The sequence below is a fragment of the Lepidochelys kempii genome, chromosome 16 (assembly GCF_965140285.1).
Source record: "Lepidochelys kempii isolate rLepKem1 chromosome 16, rLepKem1.hap1, whole genome shotgun sequence".
NCBI classification, from domain to species: domain Eukaryota; kingdom Metazoa; phylum Chordata; order Testudines; family Cheloniidae; genus Lepidochelys; species Lepidochelys kempii.
The window spans coordinates 22,651,062-22,678,247 of record NC_136395.1 but is presented as its reverse complement, the minus strand read 5'-3'; the positions used below and the strand labels follow the sequence as shown (position 1 = coordinate 22,678,247).

At 46.0% G+C, this 27,186-nt stretch overlaps 2 protein-coding genes across 6 annotated transcripts; one reads left to right on the top strand and one right to left on the bottom strand.

Moving 5' to 3' along the window:
• The first annotated feature begins 29 nt into the window (after positions 1–29).
• PMPCA (peptidase, mitochondrial processing subunit alpha) lies at positions 30–10,637 on the top strand. Of its 2 annotated transcripts, XM_073314763.2 has the most exons (13): positions 33–201; positions 1,185–1,387; positions 2,357–2,436; positions 2,726–2,808; positions 3,087–3,181; positions 3,714–3,814; positions 4,693–4,956; positions 5,307–5,399; positions 5,760–5,878; positions 6,360–6,450; positions 7,038–7,100; positions 7,591–7,735; positions 9,008–10,637. In XM_073314763.2, the coding sequence occupies exons 1-13, from the start codon at positions 149–151 to the stop codon at positions 9,175–9,177; spliced, it is 1,560 nt and encodes a 519-aa protein (XP_073170864.1). In that variant the 5' UTR covers positions 33–148; the 3' UTR covers positions 9,178–10,637. The 2 variants fall into 2 exon arrangements, with proteins under 2 accessions (XP_073170866.1, XP_073170864.1); XM_073314765.2 differs by lacking the exon at positions 7,038–7,100 and having other exon boundaries at positions 30–201.
• INPP5E (inositol polyphosphate-5-phosphatase E) lies at positions 5,759–27,186 on the bottom strand. Of its 4 annotated transcripts, XR_012155298.2 has the most exons (12): positions 27,047–27,186; positions 22,854–23,931; positions 21,503–21,626; positions 20,521–20,618; positions 19,555–19,679; positions 18,476–18,595; positions 17,243–17,350; positions 16,953–17,153; positions 15,969–16,084; positions 14,554–14,690; positions 13,095–13,316; positions 5,759–7,983 (listed from the first exon to the last, which is right to left on the bottom strand). XR_012155298.2 is itself a non-coding variant. In XM_073314760.2 (11 exons), exons 2-11 carry the CDS (start codon positions 23,699–23,701, stop codon positions 13,184–13,186), a joined length of 2,010 nt encoding a protein of 669 aa, XP_073170861.1. In that variant the 5' UTR covers positions 23,702–23,931; positions 27,047–27,186; the 3' UTR covers positions 10,238–13,183. The 4 variants fall into 4 exon arrangements, 3 of the variants coding, with proteins under 3 accessions (XP_073170861.1, XP_073170862.1, XP_073170863.1); XM_073314760.2 differs by lacking the exon at positions 5,759–7,983 and having other exon boundaries at positions 10,238–13,316; XM_073314761.2 differs by lacking the exon at positions 5,759–7,983 and having other exon boundaries at positions 10,238–13,316; positions 22,854–23,925.

The window sequence follows — 27,186 nt, the reverse complement described above, 5'->3', positions numbered from 1 at the left end:
CGCCTCCGGACACTCAGCCCCACCCCTCGCCGGCATTGACCAACCAGCAAGCACCGCCCCCGAACGCGCTTAGCTCCTCCCCGCGTGGTGTCCGTGCCGGGCAGCCGGGCGGAAGGGGAGGCGGAGGCCGGGGCTTCCCGGACATAAGATGGCGGCGAACATGGTGCGGTTTCGGGGTGGCGCGTGGGGCCCGGTTCGCAGGTGAGAGCTGCCTCCTCCCCCACCCGAAGAGTAGTTGAATAGAGCGGCCCGTGGGCCCTCACTCTCCCCCTTATTGGAGCCCCCTAATGACTCCCCCCGTTAGCTTCCCCCCCAATGGAGCCCCCCGTGATCCCTCACCCTTCCCCCCCCCATGGAGTCTCCAGTGACTCCCCACCCTTCCCCCCAGAGTCCCCCAGCCTCTCCTCTGACAGGGGCCCCAAGGCCCTTGCTCTCCCCGAGCTCTCCCTCCTGCCAGAGACTCAAGAATCCTGGTCCTCCCCAGTGCCCGCTGCCAGACACCCCCAAGAGTCCCCTCCCCTGCCAGAAACCTCCCCCCACCCAAACCCACTCCTCAGTGACTCCTAATTGCTTCACCATCACCTTTCCAAGAACCTGGGTGCCACCCCCAGGCTCTCCTCTGACAGGGACCCCCAAGATCTATGTCGGGCTGCTGCCTTCAGGACCCCGCACACCCCTAGCTGCTCTTTGGCCAGTGACCTCACAAGATCCCCACAGGTCCTGACCTGCCCATAAATAAGGGGGCATAAATGAAAGCATATCTATCTACCTCATCTACCCAGCCTCCTTCCCTTGGGGCATCATGCAGGGCTTTCCTTTGGCTGGAAGCCCATTCGCTCAACCACATGATTGTGGGAACATTTTAGCCTCTTTCATAGTTTGCTGGACATTGAACAGCCCTTGATGGACAGAATTGGAAACCTCAGCAACCTTCTGGCAGTATGACTGTCACTAGTGAGGTCAGGGCCAGTTGATTCCATGTATCCATTTAAGTACTTGTGTGGGCCCCAGCACTGTGGTATCTGAGGGAATTTTTATCTTCTCAACACTCTAACAAAGTAGGGAAGTGCCATAATCTTCACAGTCAAAGCATCCACTCTCAATTGTTACTAAAAGCCTGTTTGATGAACTGAGGTCCGGTGCACTGATTAGTGTTTTTATACAAATGTCTATGATTGGTCTAGGTTTGGCCTGGCAGCCTACAGAAAATACAGCAGTGGTGGTGGCTGCCCCAGTGTCCCTCTCACTTCTCCTCTGCCTGGAGTGCCTAAGCCTGTCTTCGCAACGGTTGACGGACAGGAGAAATTTGAAACCAAAGTTACAACGCTAGAGAACGGACTGCGGATTGCGTCACAAAACAAATTTGGACAGTTCTGTACTGTAGGCAGTAAGTACTGAATGACTTCAAGCAGGCAAGTCTCACTGCTCAGGGGAAGTGCTATGACTGGTGTTATACAGGTCAGACTCAATGATCACAATTGTCCCTTCTGGCTTTGGAATCTAGGAATCATTGCATTTGGATCTACTGTATATAGAGGCCCACATCCTGCTTTGGCATCAATGGCCAAATTCCCATTGACTTAACCGGGAGCAGCTTTGGTATTTAGGTACCAACGCAATACAGACATACCTAATGGTTTGTCTTCACTGCACAGTTAACTTAAGTTATCTACGCTTGAGTTACTCCCCTTGAGTTAGCCTAGCTCAAGCGAGAGCAGCCACACTGCAAAATAACACTAGAGTTGTACCAAGTGGCAGAGTGGCAGCTGATAAGTTGCGTTAACTTGAGTTTTGGCCTATACCCCAGTGGGCCAGCCAACTTGAGTTAAAAGCACCTCACTTGAGTCAAGGGATTTTGTGTGGGGACGGGAGCAACACTGAGTTATAACTCAAATGAAATTTGCAGTGAAGTTAAGTCCTTAGCGATATGGTAGTTAAATATTTACTTAGAAATAATCGCAAAAAGAAGAGGAGTACTTGTGGCACCTTAGAGACTAACCAATTTATTTGAGCATAAGCTTTCGTGAGCTACAGCTCACTTCATCGGATGCATACTGTGGAAAATGTCTCCACAGTATGCATCCGATGAAGTGAGCTGTAGCTCACGAAAGCTTATGCATGCTCAAATAAATTGGTTAGTCTCTAAGGTGCCACAAGTACTCCTCTTCTTTTTGCGAATACAGACTAACATGGCTGTTACTCTGAAACCTTAGAAATAATCGAATGCATTGAAATTATGATGTTTTAAATTGAGGTGGTCTTCGCTAGTCATATGCTTTCTCATGCTTGTAAAACCAATGAATAGGCTATGGGGTTAAAATAAACATTAACTTTTTTAAATTTTTTTTTATGTAAGTTCTTATAAATTCAGGATCAAGACATGAAGCAAAATACCTTAGCGGCATTTCACACTTTTTGGAAAAGTTGGCTTTCTCTGTAAGTATTGTTTGTGACGATAAGGTTCCTAAAGCCTCTGTGTTAAATACTTACAAAAAACCTAACCTGTTATTAGTGTGGCTGTAATTATTCTCAGAAGGCCCAAGTCTGCTTTCCTTGAGCACCCAAGATTCTTACTGACTTCAAGGAATGCGGCTCAAGCTCTAAGTATTTATTTGCTTCAAGTGGGGAAAAAAAGAAAAGTGCTTCAGTTTATTAGATCACACTAACAAACGGTCAATAGACACATTTCATAAGCCTTAACACTTTTTTTTTCCCTTTTGGTTAGTCTACAGCCCAGTTTGGCAGCAAAGATGAAATTCTTCTCACCTTGGAAAAGCACGGGGGTATTTGTGATTGTCAGGCATCAAGGTACAAATCTTACTCTGTATTTCCCTATGCATGAATAGTTGTCATGATTGCTGACAATGACACATGACTGAACTTGATTTTCTGTTCCACAACAACAATGACTTTGTTTTTGAATAGCAAGAGTAATCTCTTTGTAGCAAATTGCAATAAGGATGCTAGTGTGAACATAAAATATGGAATTTTAGCACTTTACCATCTTCAAAGTAATGGGCAAATATTGCCCGGAGTTCATATATTCCACTTGTAAACTGAATGCAAAACATCTGTTTGTGTTGCAGGGATACCACAATGTATGCTGTTTCTGCTGATGCCAAAGGCCTAGACACTGTGGTGAATCTACTGGCTGATGTAGTACTACAGCCCAGGTTATCAGGTGTGAGAATCTGAGTCACTGTTTCAGGAAAGGATACCTAGACATCACATGACAAAATTATTTCAGTACTATTGTTCATTACATCCTACTTATTTAAAGACTTTACAAAGTCTGTGTTGAGTATTGGATTAGAGCAAACATTAAATTGCTATAGAATGTTTTTATTATGAAAGTTAATATGCTAATAAGACAGGCCAGTCATTTCCACTTCCTTCTAGCAACAGGGTTTGTTTTAGACTGTTTGCTTTCATCTGAGAAGATGAACAAAGAATAATATTGCCCTAGTCTGAAAATGGATTCAATCTACTGCTGCTTTCCTGTCAGCCTCAGTGTTTTACTTAGGACTGAACAGTGTGTATGGATTCTTTCCCCCACCCCTCTTGATTTGGGCTTCTTTGTTTCTGGACCTCAGAGATTCTGCTGGAGCCAACATCCCATGGTGCTCCTCGTTGTCTGTGCAGGACCCAGGGAGTTAATTACCTATTCAATACTTTGGACAGTGGTTCATAGCCTTTGTTTTATCTCGCTGTAGATGAAGAAATTGAGATGACTCGAATGGCTGTGCAATTTGAGCTCGAAGATCTGAATATGAGACCTGATCCAGAGCCGCTACTAACTGAGATGATACATGCGGTAAACTGCTGTGGGGTTTGTCTCGCACACATTGCTCTCTGCAATATGTGATGCAGTTTCTTTCTCACCCTTTACTTAATTTCACTGGTGCTTTTTATCTGGTCTATAAACACACTTTTATTATGCTAACATAGAATTTGGGGAGCATTTTGCTTACACCTCCATTTTGAAATCCTATATTCTGCATGAGGTACAAAGTCAAGAAAGGGGCAGTTAAGGTTCCAACATAAACCAGAGCTTATTCACACTGCCATCTTTGTAAAGTGTGCTTGATACTTGGACTTCATGCTTCTTTTAGAACTTCCTGTTTCCAGCATTCCGTTGTTTTTCCTGTTTCCACCTTCAGGATGATGACTTACATTTATGTAGTGCTCTTTCTCCCCAAGGATCCAAGCTATTCATCTAGTACCACTGAAGTCTGGGCTCTGGTTCTGCTGAGGCGGGCGGGATCCTGCCCCTGAAAGTATAGGCTATAGAAACTGGACAAATCCCTGCTCTTACAAACAGGGCCATGATATAATTAATATCCATGTACAGCAGACAGGGTCTTGGATTTTTAAAGCCTCTGGAAGTGCCATGTACATTGAGTCCATTAAGTTTACTGTACCTTCCTCAAAAGAATGAAGGGCTTTGTTGATCCTGAGTCCAGTTAGTCTAAATGTTTCAAACCTGACAGTTACCCAATCCTCTCCTGCTATAACTTATCTTTGCGGGTGGGGCACAAGTGAAATGATGCTCAGTATGTGTTCCCTCTCTTACTGCATCTACATTAGCCTAGGCGCAAAGGGGCAAAGGAAGGCTTACGTCATAATTTTGAGGGAGAACAAAGCATTGTGTGTTCTAAACTAAGGGTGGTTGTGTGTTCACCCTCCCAATAGGCAGCTTACAGGGAGAACACCGTGGGACTCAACAGGTTTTGCCCCGTGGAAAACATAGAGAAAATGGATCAGAAAGTGCTCCATTCATATCTGCAGAATTACTATACACCTGACCGGATGGTGTTGGCTGGGGTTGGGATAGAGCATGAGCAGTTGGTCGAGTGTGCCAGGAAGTATTTGCTTGGTGTAGATCCCGTGTGGAGAAGCGAGAAGCCCAAGCAAGTTGACAAATCCGTTGCACAGTACACAGGAGGAATCATCAAGGTAAAATAAAAGCAAGAACTAATCAGTGCATCATGCAACTTCCTCTTGTGTTAAAGTACAGTAATAGATTTGAACTCCCTTGATTTCATTCATCGTGGTAGGTCTTCGTTTTCAAAAAGGCACCTCTTGACTTGTGATAAGCAGCATTTGTACCCACAAAACAGCTAATTACATTAGTGCTCATTTGTACATGCAGTTGCCTACTGTGCAGATGCAAGTTCATAAGCCCGCACTTCTAACAGCTGTGTGCGCCCATTGAGGCTGCTGCTGGGCAACTCGTTTGATTTCTGTAATTTACCAGGCCACGCTCTGAAGGTGAAATTCAATCCTAATTTGTTCTCTCCCCACAGCTTGAAAAAGACATGTCGGATGTGAGTTTGGGTCCTACCCCAATCCCTGAGCTGACCCACATCATGATTGGGTTAGAAAGCTGCTCGTTTTTGGTAAGCACTGTCCCAAAAGTCACTGCTGTGCACACCCTAAACTAGCAAAACCTTGAGCAACCATGTCATTGTTCAAAAGTTGGAGCTATTTTGTGTCTGAGAGTACAGACGCATGCAGGTAGCAAGGGAGCTTTTTCCAGCAGTAGCCTGGTGGGAGGCTGGGAAAGGTTTTGCCATCAGACTCTCAAATGCAGGAGTATGCTATCACATGCATCGCTAGCTAGACCTTGGAGCGATGCACCAATATTTGCACGGCTTCTTGTGTTCATCGGGGCATTTCTCCTGGTATTTTCCCTCTTCCACTTCACTTTGAGCACCAAGAGGCACTGCAGCTCCACTGACTCTCTCACTGTGATTCAGGAGGAAGACTTCATTCCCTTCGCTGTATTAAACATGATGATGGGAGGCGGTGGCTCCTTTTCTGCCGGAGGGCCTGGCAAGGGCATGTTCACCCGTCTGTATCTTAATGTGCTCAACAGGTGTGTTTATCTCCCTTTCAAGGAATGCTGCCAAAGAACTCGTCTCTGATGAGGGCCCTGAACAGAAGGCCTCACCTGAAAGCCTAAATATGTCCGGTTTTTAAAAATCAGCTCTAAGAAGCCAGACATGGCTTATTTGGGAGGAGGTGGGTGTCGTTCAACTGAGCACGCAGGTGCCCTGGGATCCTGTCATCCTCCACTGGCCCAAGTCTTCAACAGGGGGGAAAAAATTGTGAAAATCAGCAGTTGATGCAGCTGTTCCTGCACAGTATCCTCCTCCTGTTGAAACAGTGGGGAGGGGAGTAGAAGGCAGACATGCACAGAAGAAAATAATCAGGGGAGCGGAGACATGTTCCTGACTCTTGGACTGACAGTTCAAATTGCCATCAGCATTTGGGAATCCTATCTTGAAGATGAAGCAGGGAGTGTATTGTCTTTTGTTAGTTAGAGAGTACTCAGATGCATGTTCTTGTACTTACAGGCATCACTGGATGTATAATGCAACCTCTTACCATCACAGTTATGAAGATACAGGTCTCTTGTGTATTCATGCCAGTGCAGATCCTCGACAGGTACGTGGCTCTTCTATATCCCAAGCCATAAATTCATAAAAGGTAAGTCTGTCGCTGACTTAATTTCAGATAGTCGTTTTTTCCATATTATCATTAAGCGGTTATCGGTTGCATATAACACATCAAACTTTGTCATTCACAACTACAGGGTACGTTATTTTGAGGTGGGGTTGCATGTTCATAATGGCCAATTCTAACTGTAAAATGTTACTGGCATTGTGAAAGTTCACGACTCTGGAAGAGAGCATCCTATTTTCCCACTTAGCTATGTATAAAGATGAATTGAGTTTATGTATTCCTGACCCACTGCTCTTCCCCAAATGGCTCAAGTGCTCTGCACAGCCTCACTCCCCTTCTGGCAAAGCTCCATTCTCAGTGATGGGAATTGCTTCTGTGGTGCCCTACTACAATTTTCCTGTACTCATGCAGTTCAGCGAAGGAGGGGTTTGAATCTTTCAGACTCCAAAAGGAGAAAAGGGAAAGTCACCTGCTGATTGCTGGTTTTTGATCTTTTTGGTTAAACCCAAGCTGAGAGAATGGGCAGGCATTATTCTATTTTTCTTTCAAAGACTCGCTTGTTTTTACAGGTCCGAGAAATGGTGGAAATAATCACAAGAGAGTTCATTTTAATGGCGGGAGCAGTGGGAGAGGCAAGTTGCCCAAGCTCTGTTTTATGCACATAGTCTCAGTACTGAAATACCATGGTGATGGGCCCTAGCTAGGCTGATGAATTTCATATGTAAGATTTTGAATGTACATTTTCTACTGACTATGTTTCATGTGTTTAATAGTCTAGTAATCACAAGAGCATCTCCACAAGGAGGCAGGTGTTTGTAGATCAATTTTCTGTGTGTACAGGTGTCAAATATCTATGTAGAAGAAGGGACCCTTTGCCCAATCCTGACTTCACGCCACTTCATTTTGGAACCATTTCCGTTAATTTACCAAGCACCTTCCTTTTCCTTTTAAAAAAACCCACCTCTTTAGACTACCCCCAGCTCCAGACTTATGCTGACAGCAGAATGAGATATTGATGTCTCCCAGTTATTCGTGGAGGATGATGACTGTGTACAGCAGGTAGAGTAGTTGCCAGTCCTGAGACCAGTCTAAAGCAGTCTGCTGTATTTTGTTGCCATACAGGTAGAATTGGAGCGAGCAAAGACCCAGCTGAAATCCATGCTTATGATGAACCTAGAATCCCGGCCAGTTATCTTTGAGGATGTAGGAAGGCAAGTGCTGGCAACAAACACAAGAAAGCTCCCTCATGAGCTGTGCTCTCTCATCGGTGAGGAAACCCCATTGACTTTGCGCTGACCATGTTGGGCTGTAGGTGCACTCTGCTGATACCTTCACGCAGGAGCCACCTCGCGAGTTCGGGTGGGAGGATTTAAACGCCTAAATCCTGTCCTTGATAAAACAGGACCTTTTGGTAGGGTGCCACCTCTTCAGCAGTGTGAGACTCTTATAGGCTCTTAACCCCCAGAGTGGGGGGCAGGGAAGTTTCAGCGGAATCCCTCAATGGCAGCAGTCGCTCTAAGGATTAAATATTTGTTTGTCAGTATTGGGGCAAATTCCCAGCTCACCTTGCTGCTGATGGTATTTCAAATATAGACAGCAAATGTTAACTAGTGAGGCGATGAAGTCTGAGCCAATGCCCATTTAAATCAACGGAAAGACTTCAGATTAGGCTCTTTTTGTCTAATGCACTGGAAGCCAGGCCATCCCAGCTGTGGCATGGACTTGCTCTGTGTCTGGCCAAGCCACTTAATGTTTCTGATCCTCTGTTTCCCCCTCTGTAGAACAGGAATTACTACCTTTCTCACTTCACGGGGTGTTAGGAGGGAGGGTGACAGTGCAAATGGAAGTGCTCGTTTTGCCCCCGCAGCCCTAGGGTGTGTTTACACTAAGCAAGGCTTAAAGAGACACCATCAATTTGATTTTTAAATTAATTTTAAGAGCCAGCCCCAAAAGGCTTTTATGGGCAGCCCTGGGAGTAGCCCCTGCGAACAGACCTAGGCCCAGTTCTGCCCCTCCTCCCCATTCCTGTCTCTTCTATCATCTGTGTTGCCTCTCAATTTATTTCAGCTTTGCTGCTGTCATTACTGAGAGAGGCCCTCTTGGGTGGGGCGTAGTGCATGAGTGATATGGGCTGGTTTGTGTACCAAAACCAGAGCAACTGACCAGCAGAACTGGCCTGACAAAAGCACTATCAAAAAAGTTTTCTCTGATCTCAGAACAATTGTGGCAATTATTTAACAGTTACAAATCGGAGGGAAATGCAGTTGTGAACCTGTCCCCCTTTAACTGGGCATACTTGTAATAAATTAACTTAATATCTTCAAAGCATCTTACAAAGTAACCCTCAACTGCTTGTGAGCTAGCTAGCTTGGTGCTCCCATTTGACAGAAGGAGAAATCTGACACACAGTTTCAGAGCTGGGATTAAAATGCAGGCATTCCAAGTATAGATCCAGCACGATGAAATTATTCTGCCTTCAGGGCAAAGCTTCTATCTCTGTTTAAAATGCATTTGAAATAGCTCTTGTCATCGTCTGCAGGTAACGTGAAACCCAACGACATCAAGAGAGTGGTCGCTAAAATGCTTCGTAACAAACCAGCTGTGGCTGCACTGGGTGACTTGACGGAATTGCCTACGTATGAACACATTCAAGCAGCACTGTCTAGTAAGGATGGGCGGCTACCTAGGATGTATCGGCTTTTTCGATAAAGCAGCAAATGCTGTATAGAACAGGAAACTTACTTTTTATATACATATTGTTATTTGGATTATGTCACTGCAAAAAAAAGAATATTTACATGCACATGGTGTAAATACGGAACTTTTCTTGTAGCTGAGACGGCGTCAGCTGTTCAGAATGTGAAGCGTTCATGCTGGTATAAGCTTACAGAGCGGACCCAGCTCTGAATGACCACTTTGGCCATCAATAAATTCTTCTGCCTTCCGCGGAAGGCTGTGTGTGTAGGCCTTTCTCTTGGCACCTTGAATAACAGTGTGGCAAAGCAAACCTAAACCACTACAGGTGAAAGGGCTACACATACTGATGAATTAGCCAAGATCTTACAGTTACCACTTGCTTTAAATATCCAGTATTGCAAGGGAAGTGTGTTCGTGTTACTTTTTCTTGATAGGTCTGAGCATTGGTGGTGGTTGTGTTCCTTACGAAAAGAATAGATTTAGGTGGAGTTACATTTCATAAACCGGTTGTCCTCCAATCTTGCAGACTGTGAGTAGTAATACTGTCCCTTGGGGAGGATTGTTACAAGTGTTGCTAAAGTAAGGTGCTAATGTGATGCTGCTTAGTCCAGAGAATATATACACCTGAAATCAAGTGGAAGGGAGGGCACTAGAACAATCTGTCCCCGTGACAAAGTTCTGAGTTTATACTTCATTTTAAAATGTAAATATTGGCTGCTTTTGTAAAATACCTTCAATAATCTGAACAAGATTGCTGCATGGTCTTGTTTAGACGTATCATGGATAACCTACTTACTTAGTTACAGCTTTCCATCAAATGCTGTGCTCTCAGACAGATTCCCCCTGTGAAGGGTGTGGGGTGGTAGATATGTGGCCACACAGTGCTCCCTTGAAATTAGGTTGAATCTTAAGTGCAACTCCTTGTTTCTTGCAAACAGAAAAGCAATTTACCCTGATAACTGCCTATTTCCCCAGGAAAGATTAAGCTGAATTAAATGTTGTCAGCAAACAGACAATGATTTGTATTAAGAGCTTAGTTTTGAAAGTAATTGGTTCTTACTAAAAGCCATTAAGAAGAAATCCATATAAGAATACCAACAATAACAGGGTTAACACAAGAAACCATCACCTTTGACAGATGAGATGTAATATCCAGTTATATACAAATTTCTGACCTTTCTAGACATAATTAGTGAAATTGTTCAGTGCTGCCATTAAATGACTCTGCATCAGTGATCAAACTGGGCAGAAGGTTCAGAGGCAGCTACTGGCTGCACACACATAACATCCATTCATGTGAGTGGAAGTTGTGCATGCTTCTGGCCCAGAGAACATGCCCAAAGTGGTGGTGTTAATACTAACAAAATGCAGCCGCTTTTTGAACCTATGGTATGCTGTAAAACAGACCGCTTTGTCCTGTCAGTTGTGGTGCGTATGTTTGTCAAGGAAACAAATAAAGGCAATGAAATGAATGGGTGTGATTAGTAAGTGAGCAAAGTGACTATGACAGTTTAGAAAGTTATCAACTCTTAATGGATTTCTAGAAGGCTTTTAAATTGATAGTTAATGAAGTGCTTTTAAACTAATCCATTAACACTTAGCAAGGCAAGCAAGGACACGCTTCTCCTTTACAGCTGAGGAAAGATGACATGATTAGCCCTAGGCCACCCAGGCAGTAAGCCCATGTCACAGCTCTGACTAGAACTCAGCTCTGCTGTTGCTCAGCAACAAAGCTGGCTCTAGCTAAGGTGCACAGTTTTGTTGGTTTTTTTTTTAAGGAACCAAAAAAAAATGACTAAAACTGATGGCTGGACCTGTCCTGTGCACAAACAGAGATGGTTTTAAATTCAGAGGCTCTGTCTCACTCTGTGGGCTATTTATCTTGGCATGTACATGGTCCCATAGGCTTAGGGCTATGCATCTTCTCACTACTGCACATACCCAGGAACCTTCACTCTCTCTGCAAAGGATTTATGGCACATGGGCAGAAGGTCCCTTTTATAGCTTAGTACGGTTCCTACAGGAAATCTACCTCTCAGTAACAAGCTTAATTTTAGAAACCATGCCATTTGAGGTATGAGTAAATCTGTTCCTCATTTTATTTGTAAACAGAAATTGGGACAGAAAACACACTAACAGGTGCTTTAACACAAAAATGCTGAAAACTGAGAGAAAGTTGGACTTTTCTTTATAATTTAATTTCTAGGCTATGTTTGCAGTATGAAAATATCACTTAAACCAAAATCTGATGTGTTTTTCAAAGGGGATGGGGAGACACATTAAAGACTCAGTTCCATATGGTGCTCGGGTCAGTTGAGCAAAGCACTTAAGCATGTGCTCAACTTTAGGCATGAGAGTAGTCCCCCAGACTTCACCCTTGCTGAATCGGGGTTGGCATACTCAGCACCTTGCAGGATTGAGCCTTATGTTCCTTCCATAAAGCAGCCAGTTCTCATTTGCTCTCCTACACATTCAACAATTCTATCCTCAGATACCTCAATGAAAGTTTTGCTCAAGGAGGCATTGATACACGATTACTGAGAGCAACATTTTTGTTGAAAAGGTGATTAATTTATTACCAATGAAGGGTAGTACTTCTCATAGGTTTTCTTCTCAGAGTTTGGAATGATCACAATATTGTTCATGTTCTGAAATATATCTTTTCATCCAAAGGTTTATTGTGGAAGTAGGTGATTGCAAAATACCTAATTACAATGGAGCTTCCTCCAAATCATTTGCTTTGTATTTTCAGTAGTAATGTGGTTTAAAAAGTGCTAGCTTTAGCTAATGATTCAAGCAAGGTATGCCCATGAGAAGTTTTACTGTATTAACGGTCACGTACATTTTACCAGTGTAATACTTGACACTTAAGAGTGCCTTTACCTCCAGAAGAATCCACATTTTGCTGATTGGGAAACGCGGGGGACATAACTTCTCCAAACTGAGAATCAGAGAAAGAACAGAACTGAGTTATTCTGATTCCTGGTTCTTGCTCTGAATATCTCCCAAAGGTCAAAATGCATTTTTCTCCCACCCCAAAGTAGCTTTCTTTAGTGCAGTTTTTACTTCTACCATAAATCACTTTTTGCTGGATTTTTACACATTAACGCCACGGAGGCCACTGATTTCAGCTGCAGTGTCTCTTGCTGCTGCAGCTTGTAGCCGATTTCTCACTGAAGTAGAAACTGGATCTCCACTGCAGAGGATCCATAAATTATGATATGAACATTGGTTCAGAAAGTCTGACTTTATCTGAGGACATGTGCTCGTTTGAGAGATTAATATGCACCCTTAGCAACAACAGAAGTAGTAAAAATAAATACTAATTAAAAGGCCATCTCAAATGCACTTTGATTACTGTACATCCATACAGATCTTGCTGCAGAGGTCCACAACAGCAAAACTATTACGAGCAAGCATCAACCTGGGAGAGAGACTGCTCAGGTTCTCTAGTTGGTCCCCTTAGGTATTTTACAGAATACATTTGGCTACAGGTAAAGAAAGAAATAAACAACTGCCATCAATGCCCTCCTGAGATGGATACTTACAAAGCAAGTATCCGGAACAGACTGAATAAAACAGATGGAACCACAATTGTCTCCTTTTTGCAAAATGTCCTTGAGTAACCGCTCCAATCCAAGACTGCTCGTAATACAATGCACCCAATGGGGCATCTTGTCTTGGGTATGGCCAGAATCACCACCTAACTGCATCCTGTTGCTTGCAAAGGAAGTTTTGCTAAAAGTGACCTGACTGAATAAGCAGGGGCCTCTGTTCTGAATATTTACTCCCTTTCTCTTCAGCAATAAAGCACTCAAGTTCCTTGGATTAGCTCATGCAAATGAAACTTGAGAGCTGAAGTTTAAGACATTTAGCACAGGCCACAGCAACTGGTACTCAAACCGAGACCCCTTCCTCTTAAGCTGTACCTCTGCAGACATGGAATCAAGTCGTCTTTGCCTGGGTCTGAAATCCTCCTCCAGGGCACCATTTACAAGCTTGTTGCTGGGCTTTAAGGTCAGGAAACAGTACAGACTCTGCTGGATTTTTGGTCCTTTATCTCCTGCCGCTTCTGAAGTTCCCTTGTAATTCGTCTCTTTATTCCAATTAAATAAAGTTCTCTGTCAAACTGCCCTGCAGCGAGCGGGATGCTAAAATATAAAGAAAAGCTGTTAGATTTGTGCAATGTGCACAACTTATGTTGGCTTAGAGCTCCATGATTAGTGAAGGACCTAACAGTAGCAAGAATGAACTTTTCCATTTTCTCTTGGACTAAGGCATCTGGTTGTTGCTCTAACATTAAGTGAAACTAAATGTTTCTCTACCGTCGCAGCAAGTTAGGCTTGTTTGGAGAGGCTAGATTGAATAGTAAAAAGGAAACACCCTCAATCTAAGCATGAAACTTCCAGTATTAATGGGAAACATACATGAGGAAGTGGCTGTCAGCACTGGACCCTTAAACATATGACTGTCAGTCAAATAGATAAAAGAAACAATAAATGTTTGGTTAACTATTAACTGGTCCTGCGAGTCTCGTTATCTAACTTCCAAGAAAAGTCACTCTGAAATGTGTACAACTCCACAGCTCATCCCCGTTGTTCCGCGCAGGCTAAGATGGAGTTTACTTATGCAGGATCGGAAAGCCTTCCTCTTCCTCCTGAGCCCATAAATTACTTCCCATCCTGTAGCCAGGGAGCAGAAGAATGGGAGCAATGCACCAAACCTGTTTGCCTTCATGGAATCAGCAACATCTCTGTATTTATCATGTTGACATGGTCACATTTCACCCACCCCAGAACAGAGCACCTATTGAGTTCTGGAGGTGGGCAGGCACAAACCCGCCCACATCTGAAACCGAGCAAACAGCAATTTTAACTGCACTGACTTCCCGAACACCCAGTCAGCACTGTTTTCTAATTTATAGATTCTTTAACATTTTTAATTACTTGGGCATGCAACTCACAAGGGAGACAACTAGCTCTACTGAAACGCAACCACTTCTAGGGAGGGGGAAAAGGAAGTTTTGGGCAAGGGGAAAAGGGCAGCCCCCCTATTTCCTCTATAAAGGGCAATGAGAACTGTCTCTCGGATGAGCATCCTTATGTGGTAAATGCACTAGACTCAAGTTATCTCCCTCAGAAGGACCAAGGGGACTGGCAGGAGGGATTCTGCTATTGCCAGGCTGGGTTAAATGCTCTTTATTGTTTTCGGCACTGGGTCCAAACGTTACACAGAAATCACCCAAATACACTGCAGTGAGTTACAGGGGATTCATTCCATCTCAGGAGCTCTTGTGACAACATAAGCCACAAATTCCTGACAGGAAACATGTCCTAGGAACTCACTGCAGCCTGATCACATGTGTAGATGCACAAACAGGTCACTGACTTGTCTCTGCCGGGCCTGACTTTCACCCGGAACAGCCCGTACACTGGCCTGTGGTCTGACGTTTTGACCACGGAACAGGAGGAGTACTTCACGGCATGGATGTCATCCTTGTGACGGCTCCTGTAGATCACTCGATCCTGGGAGGCCGAGAAAGAAAGAAGGAGGGAAACAGATGGTCACTCCCTTTTGCCTATCTGCTCTGGAGAGAAACACTTGTTCGCTAAAGACACAGGTTAATTTAAAACCGTCCACTTTTAAAAGTGCCTTGCAATCAAAGGAACTCAGAGTCCTGTGTAGGACTCATTCTCCCCTGCTCCAGCACCCTGGGAGGGAGGCAGCACACTGGAGCATGCATATCTGGCACTGCAAACCCAAGGATCTGCTTTGCATACAGCTCTACGTGTTGGTGAGAATTCCCTCTCAATGAGCTTCCATGCCCTACATGGCTGACCCTCTGGACTCGAAGAGGGATAGCTGTCCCTGCCGCATCTCACCTCCTATCTGGCAGGGGACTGGGGATCCTGGATCCATATATCTGAGGATCCACTGACCCTTCCCCTAGCTCACCCCCTATGTGCCACTCTGCTTGGGGTGATGTGGAAGTTTCCAGCATGCCTGTTTGATCAGGTAGACACACGGCGATGGGAAGGGCATCCCCATCAGTCACCCACGACAGGTGGATTTCCTCCCATAGAGAGCAACAGAACTGCTATCCAGCTGTGATGGGATGTTCACCCCACACTAGCCTGGAAAGTTGTAATGTGGCTCAGAGGGGTTAAATAGGCCCACGTGAGGGAGAGCTAGGCTTGACAAGCAAGCACTAAGAGAGACTGAAGAGCAGCTGGGCAGGAGCAGGCAGGGCTGGTATAAGGCCAGGAAGCCTGCAGTCATTCTCTGGGCTTACAGAGGGAAAGCAGGAGACCCAAGGGAGAGTAGAAGCCCTGGCCACGAAGGCAGGGTTTACCCAGAAGGGCTGTGGAGCGGAAGCCTTGTAGAGGTGGAGCAGGAAATGGCCCAGGGAAATAGCAGCAAGGTTTTGGATTGTGCAAACCGTGGTCACTGATTCGAGATTCCCTGACCTGGAACCCAGATTAGTGCATGGGCCCAGGTTCCCCGATTCTCCACTGGGGAAGTGATATAGTCTTGAACTGGAGGACTTCTGGGAATGATAGCCGGTCCACCAGTGAAATTCTAGTGACCTGGCCAGCAGGCCAAGCCATAAAGAGGAAGCACCGCAACCCCTGGAGTATGAGAGAGGCCACCCGAGCGGCAGGAAGGGCATCAAATCACGCAGAGCCATTTCCCAGATGCAGTCAGGAGGAGGAGCCCCAGCCATGAGTAGAGAACCTACAGTGGCCAAGAAGGATTGTTAGTCCATTCCCTCCCCAGAAGCATGTTTATAAGTAACCCTGTACCGTGTATGAAGGCGTCCTCTGCTTGGAAGTGGTGTCGTAGCTATCCTGCCCTATATCGAACTTATAGGAAGGACGGAAATGAATGGCAGCCTCCTGGAACCCTTTGAAAATAGCCCCTGCAGGGGAAGGGGAGACAGTATGAAGAACAAAGTGATTCTTCTCTAGTAACCAAGCATAACAGCATCTGGACGTTTACAACACACATTTTAAAAGCAGTTTACCAATCGGCTAGAAACTAAACCAGTAATGTACAGGGCTACAAAACCGGACCCAGACAGCATAACTGGGGGGTTAGCTAAAGTCTGTTCAAATTAAGGGTGAATCTCTAATAAGGGAACATTTAAAAGACTGGAGAACTAATGCTTGGCATGTTTATGGTACCTTCCATTGAAACCCTCCGCATGCTTTGCAGATCAATCAGCTCTAAGCACCCCTGTGAGACAGATGGGAATTCTCTCCAGTTTACAGAGCAGTGAAGAGAGGCAAGGCACACCCCACCTAAGTGCAGGGGAGACTCCCCAACTCCAGGGCACTAGGACCCAGGTGGCAGAATTAACACGACACTTGCTGCCATCACATTGTTCACTTGTGTGTTCTGCCCTGCGTTTCTCTTGTCTGTTTAGACTGTAAGCTCTTCGGGGCAAGGACCGTCTTCTACCCTGTGTTCGTGCAGCAACCGGCACAATGGGACCTAGTCTTGGCTGGCCTGCAGGCACCACCATAATAGACGTGATTAATAATAATGGACTACCTTGGCAGGAGCATGTGGAATGTCAGGCAGAACCCAAGAATTCACATTCCTACTCCCCTACTTGGAAGTGTGATTAGATTTGAAAGCTATTGGCTTTCCCTTCCCAGAGACAACGCCCTCACTTATTTCAGTGGCTATTCAAGAAGTAAGGAGCAGGCTGTAGACATTCACATGCTTGGAAATCTCCAGTCAGTGGGGACTAGCAGTAGAGGGGAAGGCAGCAAGTCCCTTACCATTATTCATTTCTTTAATGAGCTGGTCATACTGCAGTAGCTTGGACAGGTCTTTTTCCAGATGCTGGTTCAGGATTGAATCCACGCTCTCACGATCCTTGTTTAATCGGAAATTGAAGTCTCCAAACCAGAACACCTCGTCGAACCGAGTTGTGACGTCAGCTGCAAAGCCAAGTGAGACGGCCATCAGCCCGATTTCTGCTTTGGGGTGGAGCAGCAAGTTAAGCCACAAATCCTTCCACTAGCCACGCACACACACACACGGATTCTGTTCACATCAAGTTACTCACAAGGGCTGGATCGATAGGGATTTGTATCCGGGACATTCTTGGGAAGTGCAAGTGCTTGGATGGTTTTATTGTAGTCCAGTATCCTCTCATACACTTTACCATCCCCCGCTGAAAGAGAGATGCATAAACACTGCAAATTCATGTGGAAAGATGGAGATTTTGTGCAGAATATAAATACAATTGCCATGGATCATTATTATGTAGATTGTGGTAGAGTCCAAAATGTGCTGGGCACTTTCTAAACATGTAGGATGAGATGGTTCCTACCCTGAAGAGAGTACAAATTAAAAAGGCAGCGACAGGTGTGATAGGGAAAGGGGACATAACATACAGAGCATTTGGTGTGTTAGTAGAAGTTTGGTTTGTGAGTTCCCTTCCCTCATACTTCCCAACCCTGCAATCCCCAGCTTCAAATCCAGTGTCATTATGCACCACCACCCCTCCGCATGTAGGAGCAGTTAACTCTCAGGATCCATTAATGTAATGTACAAGGAGGTGACCTAATCGGTAGGAGTGATCTTCAGAAGAGATTTAAATGAGGAGAGGGGAGTCATTTTGTAGACCAGCCCTCATTCTTTATGGAGGGAGAGCGTGGAAGGAGACACAGATGTGGGAGAGCTGGACAAATGGCAATAAGCCTGGCGTCACTGGCAAAGTGGAGGAGATAGGGATGGGACAAAACTATGAGAGACAAAGGGAGATATATGAGGAGCAGCAGCCTCAAAAGCAAGGAGCCTGAACTTGATGCGACGGAGAAGAAAGGAGTCAGTGGAGGGATTCAAAGCAGGTGGGATGGAATGAGAGGCAAGAGGATTTTAGCAGCTGTTCTCTGTATGAACTGGAGGGGGCAGAGTGAGTGCTGGAAGACCAGAGAGGAGCTTACAGTAATAAAGCCAGAAGAGGAGGATTTAACTGTGTGGTTAGAGCGAAAGGCTCAGATCTCAGAAACGCAGCGAAGGCAGAAGCAGTAGTTCAGATATGCCAACAAGGAGTTCATTCTACACTTGGTTTGCTCACAGCTTAAATGGTGGGGTGTGCTATGGCAAAGAGGAGATTAAAATAAGGAATTCATACACTTTACCACTGCCAAGAGCAAAACACAGTAGCTCCATGTCGGAGTCAGCCTTAGAGCAGTAAGTAATACAGCAAATGGGCACAAGTATCTTGTAAGCCAGGTGAAGCAATTTCCGCCCCCCAAACAGGACATTTGTGTTAAGTATGTAACTGACTCACATGTGAAATGGGACGTGACGAAGAGGAAGGAAGTCCCAAAGAACGTGAAGCAGATTCCCAGGGCTCCCTTCGTTTTGATCTGAGACACAATGCGAGTGGTCACAGTGGCATATTCCACCTCTGCAGGGAGAAGGAAAGAGAAGCTGCTGCTGTTACAGGAAGCCCATTGAAACTGCATTGTGGGGAGGAAAGAGGGTGGGGAAGGGAGGAGGGGGCAGTCATTTAATCAGGCTGCTGCGTTGTTGATAGGGCTCCGAGGATCCCAGCTCACTTTACAAACTGTACATGCATCATTGCAGTACGCCCGCCCTCCGGCCAGGCCCCAGCCAGGCAGTTAGCAGGAACACATACCACCACTGGCTCAGGACGTAGGGAAAACACCTAGCAAGTGCCACAGGTTTGTGAAGGTCCATGTGGCACAGACAAGACCTCTGCTGTCAAGGTGGCATCTGCGAGACACCCACTTTAGATAAGCTATTACCAGCAGGACAGTGGGGTGGGAGGAGGTATTGTTTCATATTCTCTGTGTATATATAAAGCCTGCTGCAGTTTCCACGATATGCATCTGAGGAAGTGAGCTGTAGCTCACGAAAGCTTATGCTCTAATAAATTGGTTAGTCTCTAAGGTGCCACAAGTCCTCCTTTTCTTTTTGCAAATGTCACTCAGCTTCTCTATCTGGGAATCTAGCCTTCACAGAAGGAGGAACGATGCACCCACCCTGGTGGCAGATGAACCTCGAACTGAAGGGAGTCCAGAGGCTTCAAACATGAGGTTTAGTCCTAAAAGCCATCCCCTCCGGCTTGTGGTTCATAATAAATACATAGGTTACTCTGCTCCCAAGAGGTGCTTAGCGCTCACAACCCCCATGGAGCTCTCAAAAAGCCTGGTCCTATTTGGCATGGCAGGCTACTGATCAGAGTTTGGGCATCACAAACACTTTCAGCAGGTAAGGAGAATTTACACCTTTGACTGATGCCACTCTGAGGTTTCCACCCACCATTACAAGCCTCCCTGTCCCACACAACGACAGCGCAATTTTTCCCTCTCTGTAATCTCCAGCGCTTAATTAACAACGTACCTGAGCAGAACCAGATGAGGTCTCTTCTTATGAACACTGACATGTAGAGAACTCCGTGTGCAGCTGAGTACAGCATGACGTAATGGGGCCCCAGCGTCTCCTGCAGACGAATCTCCCACTCTCTTCTATGGGAGACAACAAAAGCACCATGGCTACATCACAACTACAGGACAACATGGAGGGGAAGAATTGTCAGTCTCTGGGCAGTAGGAGAGAGAGATGTAGCCCTTGGGAGGTGCCACAATGATGCCCACTGGTGATGAGAGGAAGGTGATGGTGATGAGGAAGACAATGGAATGAGCAGGCAGCGTGGGGAGCCAGCAGTGTGAGGGTGCAGCAACTGCTACCATATTAGGGTTTTCACGGCAAACCTCCTCTACCAAAACAATGGTGCACTGGGCTGATCTGAAGACAAACAGCTTTTTAAATTGAGGACGTATAAAACCTATAGGCAAACACAGTAAGCACCTTGTTGGTTGCATGCAGCAACTTTACTCTGACATAGTTTTATATATATCAATAGATCACAGGAACTGCCAGAGGGCATTCTGAAATTCTTGGAAGGATGCTAAGAATGAATGCACATCCACAGCATCTTTCAGCCAGCCTGATGCCTAACTGTACCCTGGGGAGCGACCCTGCTTAAGGTCACACAAGTCAGCAGCAGAGCTGAAGGTTCCCACTGAAATCAAGAGTTTTGCTACTGCTTTCAGTGAGAGGAGTACCGAGCCCAAACTTTGGGTGATGATAGGTGGTTAGGACTATTATGAGGTTAAATAAAGACACCCTCTAGAACTCGTTTTCTCCTTATACTGAGGAGTTCACAGATTTATGAAATATAAATAAAGCACAAGGGGAATTCTATTCTGTTTTTTGGTGTATTGAAAACTAATTTAAAAAGAAGAAAAAAACCTGCAGTGATTAGCAAGTGACAAGGGTGGCTCTGCATTACACTGTTTCTGCTACCTGTCTGGACAGCCTTCTTGAACGCCAACAACATACATGTCCTGGGCATAGTCAGGATCCGATGGGAACAAGAAGTCATCCAGATTCTCTGGAAGTTCCTACAAAAAAAGGAAGAGATGCACAGCGTCCGTTATGCTAGCATTTGGAAAAGGAGGGGAGGGAAAATCCAGAAAGACTTCAAGTTGAATGAGTTAATAAATCACTTACAACCACTGCTAATATTTTGTACTTACATAGCATTTTAGATCTGAGACACTCAACATTAATCAAGTCTAATAACCTCCCTGCCCCATAGCTAAGCATCATGGTACCCATGCTGTAGATATGGAAATTGAGAAACAGAGGGGTGAAGAGTTTTGGTCAAGGTCACACAATGAATGCCGTGGCCTAGTGTGTATTTTTAACTCCTCTCGGATATTTATTTAAGAAGAGTTTAGAGGCTATATACAGACCTCTTTAAAGTCCTGAACCTGCATCCCCCGTTGAACTCACCTAGTGAGCCTCAAACTCTCTGGCTCTGTCCCTAAGTCACTTGGCTGCAGCAATCTCAGGTTTCTCTGCTGTGCAGAGATGTAGTTACAATTATGTTCCCCTTCAGAGACATTCTCTCCATAAGCAGTTGTGCATCACACAGATTAATAGGGCCCCAATCCTAATTGAGGCCCTAGGGAGCACTCACAATACTAATAAAAAAGCAGCAGCTCCCACCTTCCTGCTCGCTATATATCAAATACTACAGGTCACAGAATTTCACCATTACAACAATCACATCTGCTCAACTGAGCATGTGCAAGAGGATCCAAGGACACAGGAGGAAGGCTGAGCTGCCATAGAGACTAAGCTACTCAGGCAGATGAAGATCAACATCATAAATATATTGAAAGTGACAATTTCGCAAGAAGCAGTGGTGCTAGTCCGTTTAACAAACACAGGGGGAAATATGCATCGCCAAGAGCCAAATTCAGGAGATTCATGTACCCACCTTCCGGCCTTGCATATTCCAGGTGGCCACAAATATTCCAATGCTCCGATCAGGGAAATATCTGCTCAGTTCTTCTGCTCCCAGCAATGCACCACTAGCTAGAAGACTGCCTTCCAAATAGCTTCTGTGAAACAAGGAGAGGGAAAAGAATTTTTAAAAACTCCATATTATTAAAAAGGCATATAAGCAAATGTTCTGGTTGCTGGAATCCTAATTTGCATCACTCAAGAATAGACCCAAATCTTAACAATATTTAACATTGTATAGTACTTTGTGTATTAAAAGTTCCTTTAAAAAACGAGCTAATATTCACAGCCCTCAGAAATGCAGCATTAAATATTGAGTTGCTTCCAGGGAGAGAAGACGTGACACCGAAAGAGGAATCTGGCCAGAACACCAGGGTCCATACACTCTCTTGTGAAAAGTGCCACAAGGTTTTTTAACACCCACAAGTGGTCAGGGTTGTTTGATATCTTAGTCAAGAGACAACAATTCTAGCAGCACAGTTCTACTCACTCTCCTATAACACATGGGCACCCGTCAGTAACGGCTCAGCAGGAATAATGAAATGTACTGAATCACTAATACTACTTCCTGCAGCACCAGGTGCTCCTTGGGGGTTTTCATATCCACTGAAGTGAAGTACTGAGCTGGCCCAAGCCTGCTTTAGCTTGGCAAATCTGATGAGATCATCGTCGCCTGAGGGGGCACAAGGCCATAAGCATGAGACACTAAAGATATGAAGCACACAGAACAAAGCAGAGTAGCTTGGAGTTCTCAGAGGTCTTCTTATGGAGGAACAGAACACTCAGCATCCTGTTTCACAGCACGCAAGCTTCCTGACTATACACTAAACCAGAAAGGACATTTTTAAACAGCCAAGTTGTATTAACACTCTTTTCAGTTACAACATCCCATTTGCCATTTAGAGAGCTCTCTGAGCACTGCCAAAGCTGCTTGCAATTCTCTCAAGCAATCCCCAGTCAGCCTCTGACCAATGCTCAGGTTGGTGTCAGGAAGCTCTATGATTCTAAGCCTTGATTAATACAGCCAGCGACTGCACTTTCTACATGTTATGCTTGTGCTCTCAAAATATTCCCCGCATTTCCTGGACACACATTGATCCAGCCCCAGTGTTTCTTCCTAGCATGCTGCTCTTCTGAGGAGCTTTGCCATAAAGCAGCCATTCAAAAACTTGCCCCTCCCATGACAGTAAATATAAGGGAACAAACAACTAATGATAATTTGCTCACTGGTCAAGTTACTTATTCCAAACAGAATTCTGCAAGGCAATGGGCCATCTAGTAACAAATACTGTATTCTCTCTGCTGTGAAAAGAAGGAGAATATACCTGTTTCGAACATCCTTGGCACGAAGAGGGGTGAGCAGGCTGAACGTAGACTTCATGGAGTCTGTGGAACAGCTATCGCAGACCATCCCACGGTTGTGAAGCCCGGTGTCACTCAGGCTGCTGCTCAACCTTTCAAACCTGCTCTGAGAATAATGTTGGTAATCCATATAATCTGAGTCGATCCTATTAGCTGTCCTCAGCACGTGAGAGGCCACGCTGAGTTCCAGGGGGGGCAGTGGTCGAGGGGGTGTTATTTTGGACAGCCGGGGTTTGCTGCCTGAAGATTCTTTCCCCTGCATAAGCCCCACAGAGGCACTGGGAACCTCAGAGACCTGTTTCTCGGAATCTGAAATGCTACCCTTGTTCTTCCCATAAGGGCTCGCTTCCGAGGCATCCTGCAAGTTGTGCAAAGAACCCTGTTCGCCATTGAGTACCACTCTGCTCCTGGTGGGATGACTCAGGGACGACTCCTGGAGAGAGCCATTGGAGGAGCTTGTCTCATTGGGATCGATCAGATTTTCCAGACTCATTCTAAACACTCTCCTCCTCCTCCAGCTTTTCTCATCAAGAGATGATGCTCGCGCTAGCCTGGGTTTCCTGGGAGGCTTTGGAGTGACAGATTTAATCTTCATATTGGGTTTGATTTCATCAGGGGGAAATCTTAAGGTGTCATTTAAAAAGGATTCTATGTCTGGATGGTCCTCAAGTGCAAGCACCCTGCTGTCACCAGCCTCCTTCCTCATAGCTCCACCAGTCTTCTTCACTTGCTGGTCCTGTAGTACTCTGCCCGCTGTGCTCGAAGTAATACATGCCACTGCATGCTGGGAAAATCCATTTGGAGGGTTCATTCTCTTCCTATGTACCAGCTATGGACCCCTCTCCATAGAGTCAGTCCCTCAAAGAGTCATCTTCCTTTACTGTATAGTTTTGGCTCGCAGCGTGGTAAGTTCAGGAGTTTGAACCGAAACACAGAGATCGGGAACGTGAATACACATGAGTCTTTTGCCAGGAATACAGGAAATTTATGTGAGTAGCAAGATGCATGGCTGGAAAAGCCTTAGAGGTAAGAAACCTGCAACTGCCCAAAAGAAACAGAACTGTAACAACCTGCTGAGCCGTATACTATAAACACAATAAAATCATGCTCTTGCATAGCCCCTTCCATCAGAGGATCTCAAAGCATTTTGCAAACCTTAACAAGCCCCCTGTAAAAAAGATTAGTGTTATTTCCATTTTACAGAAGGAGAAATTTAGGCCCAGAAGAGTGAAGTGACTTCCTAAGGGCTGTATGTGACACTGGAAGTAAATTCCCACCGTGCGTTTTATAAGGCAGGATGTTTGTTCACTTTAGCAGAGCAGGAAATGAAAATTAAAATCACATACAAGTTACCACCTTAATGTTTTAGGCTTTCAGATGGTCACTCTGTGTGCTGATTCCATAATACAGGTAGGTAAAACATTCAGCATCAGAAATCAGTAAGTTTTCAATGATCTTAGGTTCTGTAATGATCCCATATCACCATAATCAATTAAGGTAGACCTGTGGCTGCAAAACACATAGGCCACTACCACTTGAGTTGAAGAAGACTCTCCCTTAGCTGCAGCAGCATTAGGCGTTTATATGTGCCCCTCTATGGGACACAATCTTGGGATCCACAAAACAACTTCTTACCATAAAGGCAAGGTGCTTGTCCAGATAGCTACAAGCAAATTGCAGTACTACACTGCATTGCTCAACAGTCTCACCTGACAGGGGTGAAATGCAAATCTTATCAGAGTTATCCTGTTAAATATCAATCAAGCCTGAATGTTACCTTAATCTTCTCAACACGTATTGGGTCAACACGTGTATGTTCTCCAGTGGCTGGGAGTCTGGAATGATATTCTATTCCTGGATTCACCACTGATTATTTATTATTAATATGGCACCAAACATTTACTAGGAGCTTTATGACCTTTTAACCTCTCGGAGGAAATTTACTCACCTGTAAAATGGGCATACTACTATTTACCTGCCTCAGAGGAGCCTTATGAAATGTAGGCCTCACCTGCACACAAGCTTGCATAAGTTGTTGAACTGGTGCAAACCGCTCTTATTTTGGCTTAAGCGTGGCTTACTTCATTTTACGGTTCCTAACCAATTTAGAGCTAAACCAAAATAATCTAAAACCCTTTGAGACTCTTGGGTTCAAATCACCATACCACAGATTATTTTCTAAGGTACTTGTAAGAGAAGTTCTACTGGTAATGCAAATAATAAAGTTTTAGTAAAGCTACTATGGTGACTGGAGTAGCATAAGAGTCTGGAGAGAATAAAGGCAGGGTTTCTTTATTGGCTAAAGAAAAGGACTCCAGACTGGGCCTTAATTCCTGTTCAACCGTAACATTATGCTACCCCACAAAAGGGTGGGTCACTCCCAGAGCCTGGGGAAACTATTTTTATCCAAAGGGGCTGGGATTTTTCAGTGACCTGATGGACAGAGAGTCTAAACAGCATGGTTAGGAAAGGCCACCCCCCTAGCTCCCCTTTTCTGGGGCAGGGACCCCCATAGCTAGGGCTGATGGTGCCCGAGCTTTGTGTTAGTGATAAAAACACTTATTTCACTCCAGGTGTGTGTGCATATGGGGACTGGGACACAGATATTGTGTGTGTCTATATATATTGGGGGGGCAAGATAGAGATGGGGGGCACAGAGACTGTGTCTATCGATATAGCAGTGAGACACACCAGTGTGTTTGTGTGTGGTGGGGGGGGAGAACACAGGCAGTGTGTGTATGGGTGGGACTCACACTGTGTGTGTATGTAGGGGGGGCACACACAGTGTGTGGGGGACACAGAGATTGTGTCTGTCGATGTGGCAGTGAGACACACCAGTGTGTGGGACTCGCACTCTGTGTGTGTGTGTGTCTGTGTAGGGGGGGCACGCAGAGATTGTGTCTGTCGATGTGGCAGTGAGACACACCAGTGTGTGGGACTCACACTCTGTGTGTGTGTGTGTGTGTCTGTGTAGGGGGGGCACACAGAGATTGTGTCTGTCGATGTGGCAGTGAGACACACCAGTGTGTGGGACTCACACTCTGTGTGTGTGTGTGTCTGTGTAGGGGGGGCACACAGAGATTGTGTCTGTCGATGTGGCAGTGAGACACACCAGTGTGTGGGACTCGCACTCTGTGTGTGTGTGTGTCTGTGTAGGGGGGGCACGCAGAGATTGTGTCTGTCGATGTGGCAGTGAGACACACCAGTGTGTGGGACTCACACTCTGTGTGTGTGTGTGTGTGTCTGTGTAGGGGGGGCACACAGAGATTGTGTCTGTCGATGTGGCAGTGAGACACACCAGTGTGTGGGACTCACACTCTGTGTGTGTGTGTGTCTGTGTAGGGGGGGCACACAGAGATTGTGTCTGTCGATGTGGCAGTGAGACACACCAGTGTGTGGGACTCACACTCTGTGTGTGTGTGTGTCTGTGTAGGGGGGGCACGCAGAGATTGTGTCTGTCGATGTGGCAGTGAGACACACCAGTGTGTGGGACTCACACTCTGTGTGTGTGTGTGTCTGTGTAGGGGGGGCACGCAGAGATTGTGTCTGTCGATGTGGCAGTGAGACACACCAGTGTGTGGGACTCACACTCTGTGTGTGTGTGTGTCTGTGTAGGGGGGGCACGCAGAGATTGTGTCTGTCGATGTGGCAGTGAGACACACCAGTGTGTGGGACTCACACTCTGTGTGTGTGTGTCTGTGTAGGGGGGGCACACAGAGATTGTGTCTGTCGATGTGGCAGTGAGACACACCAGTGTGTGGGACTCACACTCTGTGTGTGTGTGTGTCTGTGTAGGGGGGGCACGCAGAGATTGTGTCTGTCGATGTGGCAGTGAGACACACCAGTGTGTGGGACTCACACTCTGTGTGTGTGTGTGTCTGTGTAGGGGGGGCACGCAGAGATTGTGTCTGTCGATGTGGCAGTGAGACACCCTTGTGGGGGGGGGAAGAGACACACAGCGGGGGGGGGCAGTGCCCGCGGGGTGTGATCAGACACTGAAGTGCCGGGGGGGGCGGGCTGGGGACCCCGTGTCTAGACCAGCAGGGGCGGGGGGGGCGCTCAGTCACCCTACGGGCAGGGGGGCGAGTCAGAGGCCGAGCGACCCGGCGGGGACGGGGGGGACGGGGCCCGCGGGAGGATCCGGCGCCGCCCTCACCTCCAGTCCAGCGAGCAGCCCGCGGCCCGGCCTTAGCAACCGGCGCGCTCGGCAGCCGCGGGCCGGGGCCGCCCCTGACAACGAGCCGCCGCGGCTCGGAGGGCCGGAGCCCGCCGCGAGCGCGCCCTGCCGCCCGGAGG

Coding starts and splice junctions, on each gene's coding strand:
- INPP5E (XM_073314760.2), bottom strand. CDS start 23,701: ATGAACCCTCCAAATGGATTTTCCCAGCATGCAGTGGCATGTATTACT. Junction 21,627..22,853: donor GCCAAGGATGTTCGAAACAG/GTATATTCTCCT, acceptor CTTGTTTCACAG/AAGCTATTTGGAAGGCAGTC. Junction 14,691..15,968: donor AGAGGACGCCTTCATACACG/GTACAGGGTTAC, acceptor TCGGCCTCCCAG/GATCGAGTGATCTACAGGAG.
- PMPCA (XM_073314763.2), top strand. CDS start 149: ATGGCGGCGAACATGGTGCGGTTTCGGGGTGGCGCGTGGGGCCCGGTT. Junction 1,388..2,356: donor ACAGTTCTGTACTGTAGGCA/GTAAGTACTGAA, acceptor TTTTTATGTAAG/TTCTTATAAATTCAGGATCA. Junction 5,879..6,359: donor TATCTTAATGTGCTCAACAG/GTGTGTTTATCT, acceptor TTGTACTTACAG/GCATCACTGGATGTATAATG.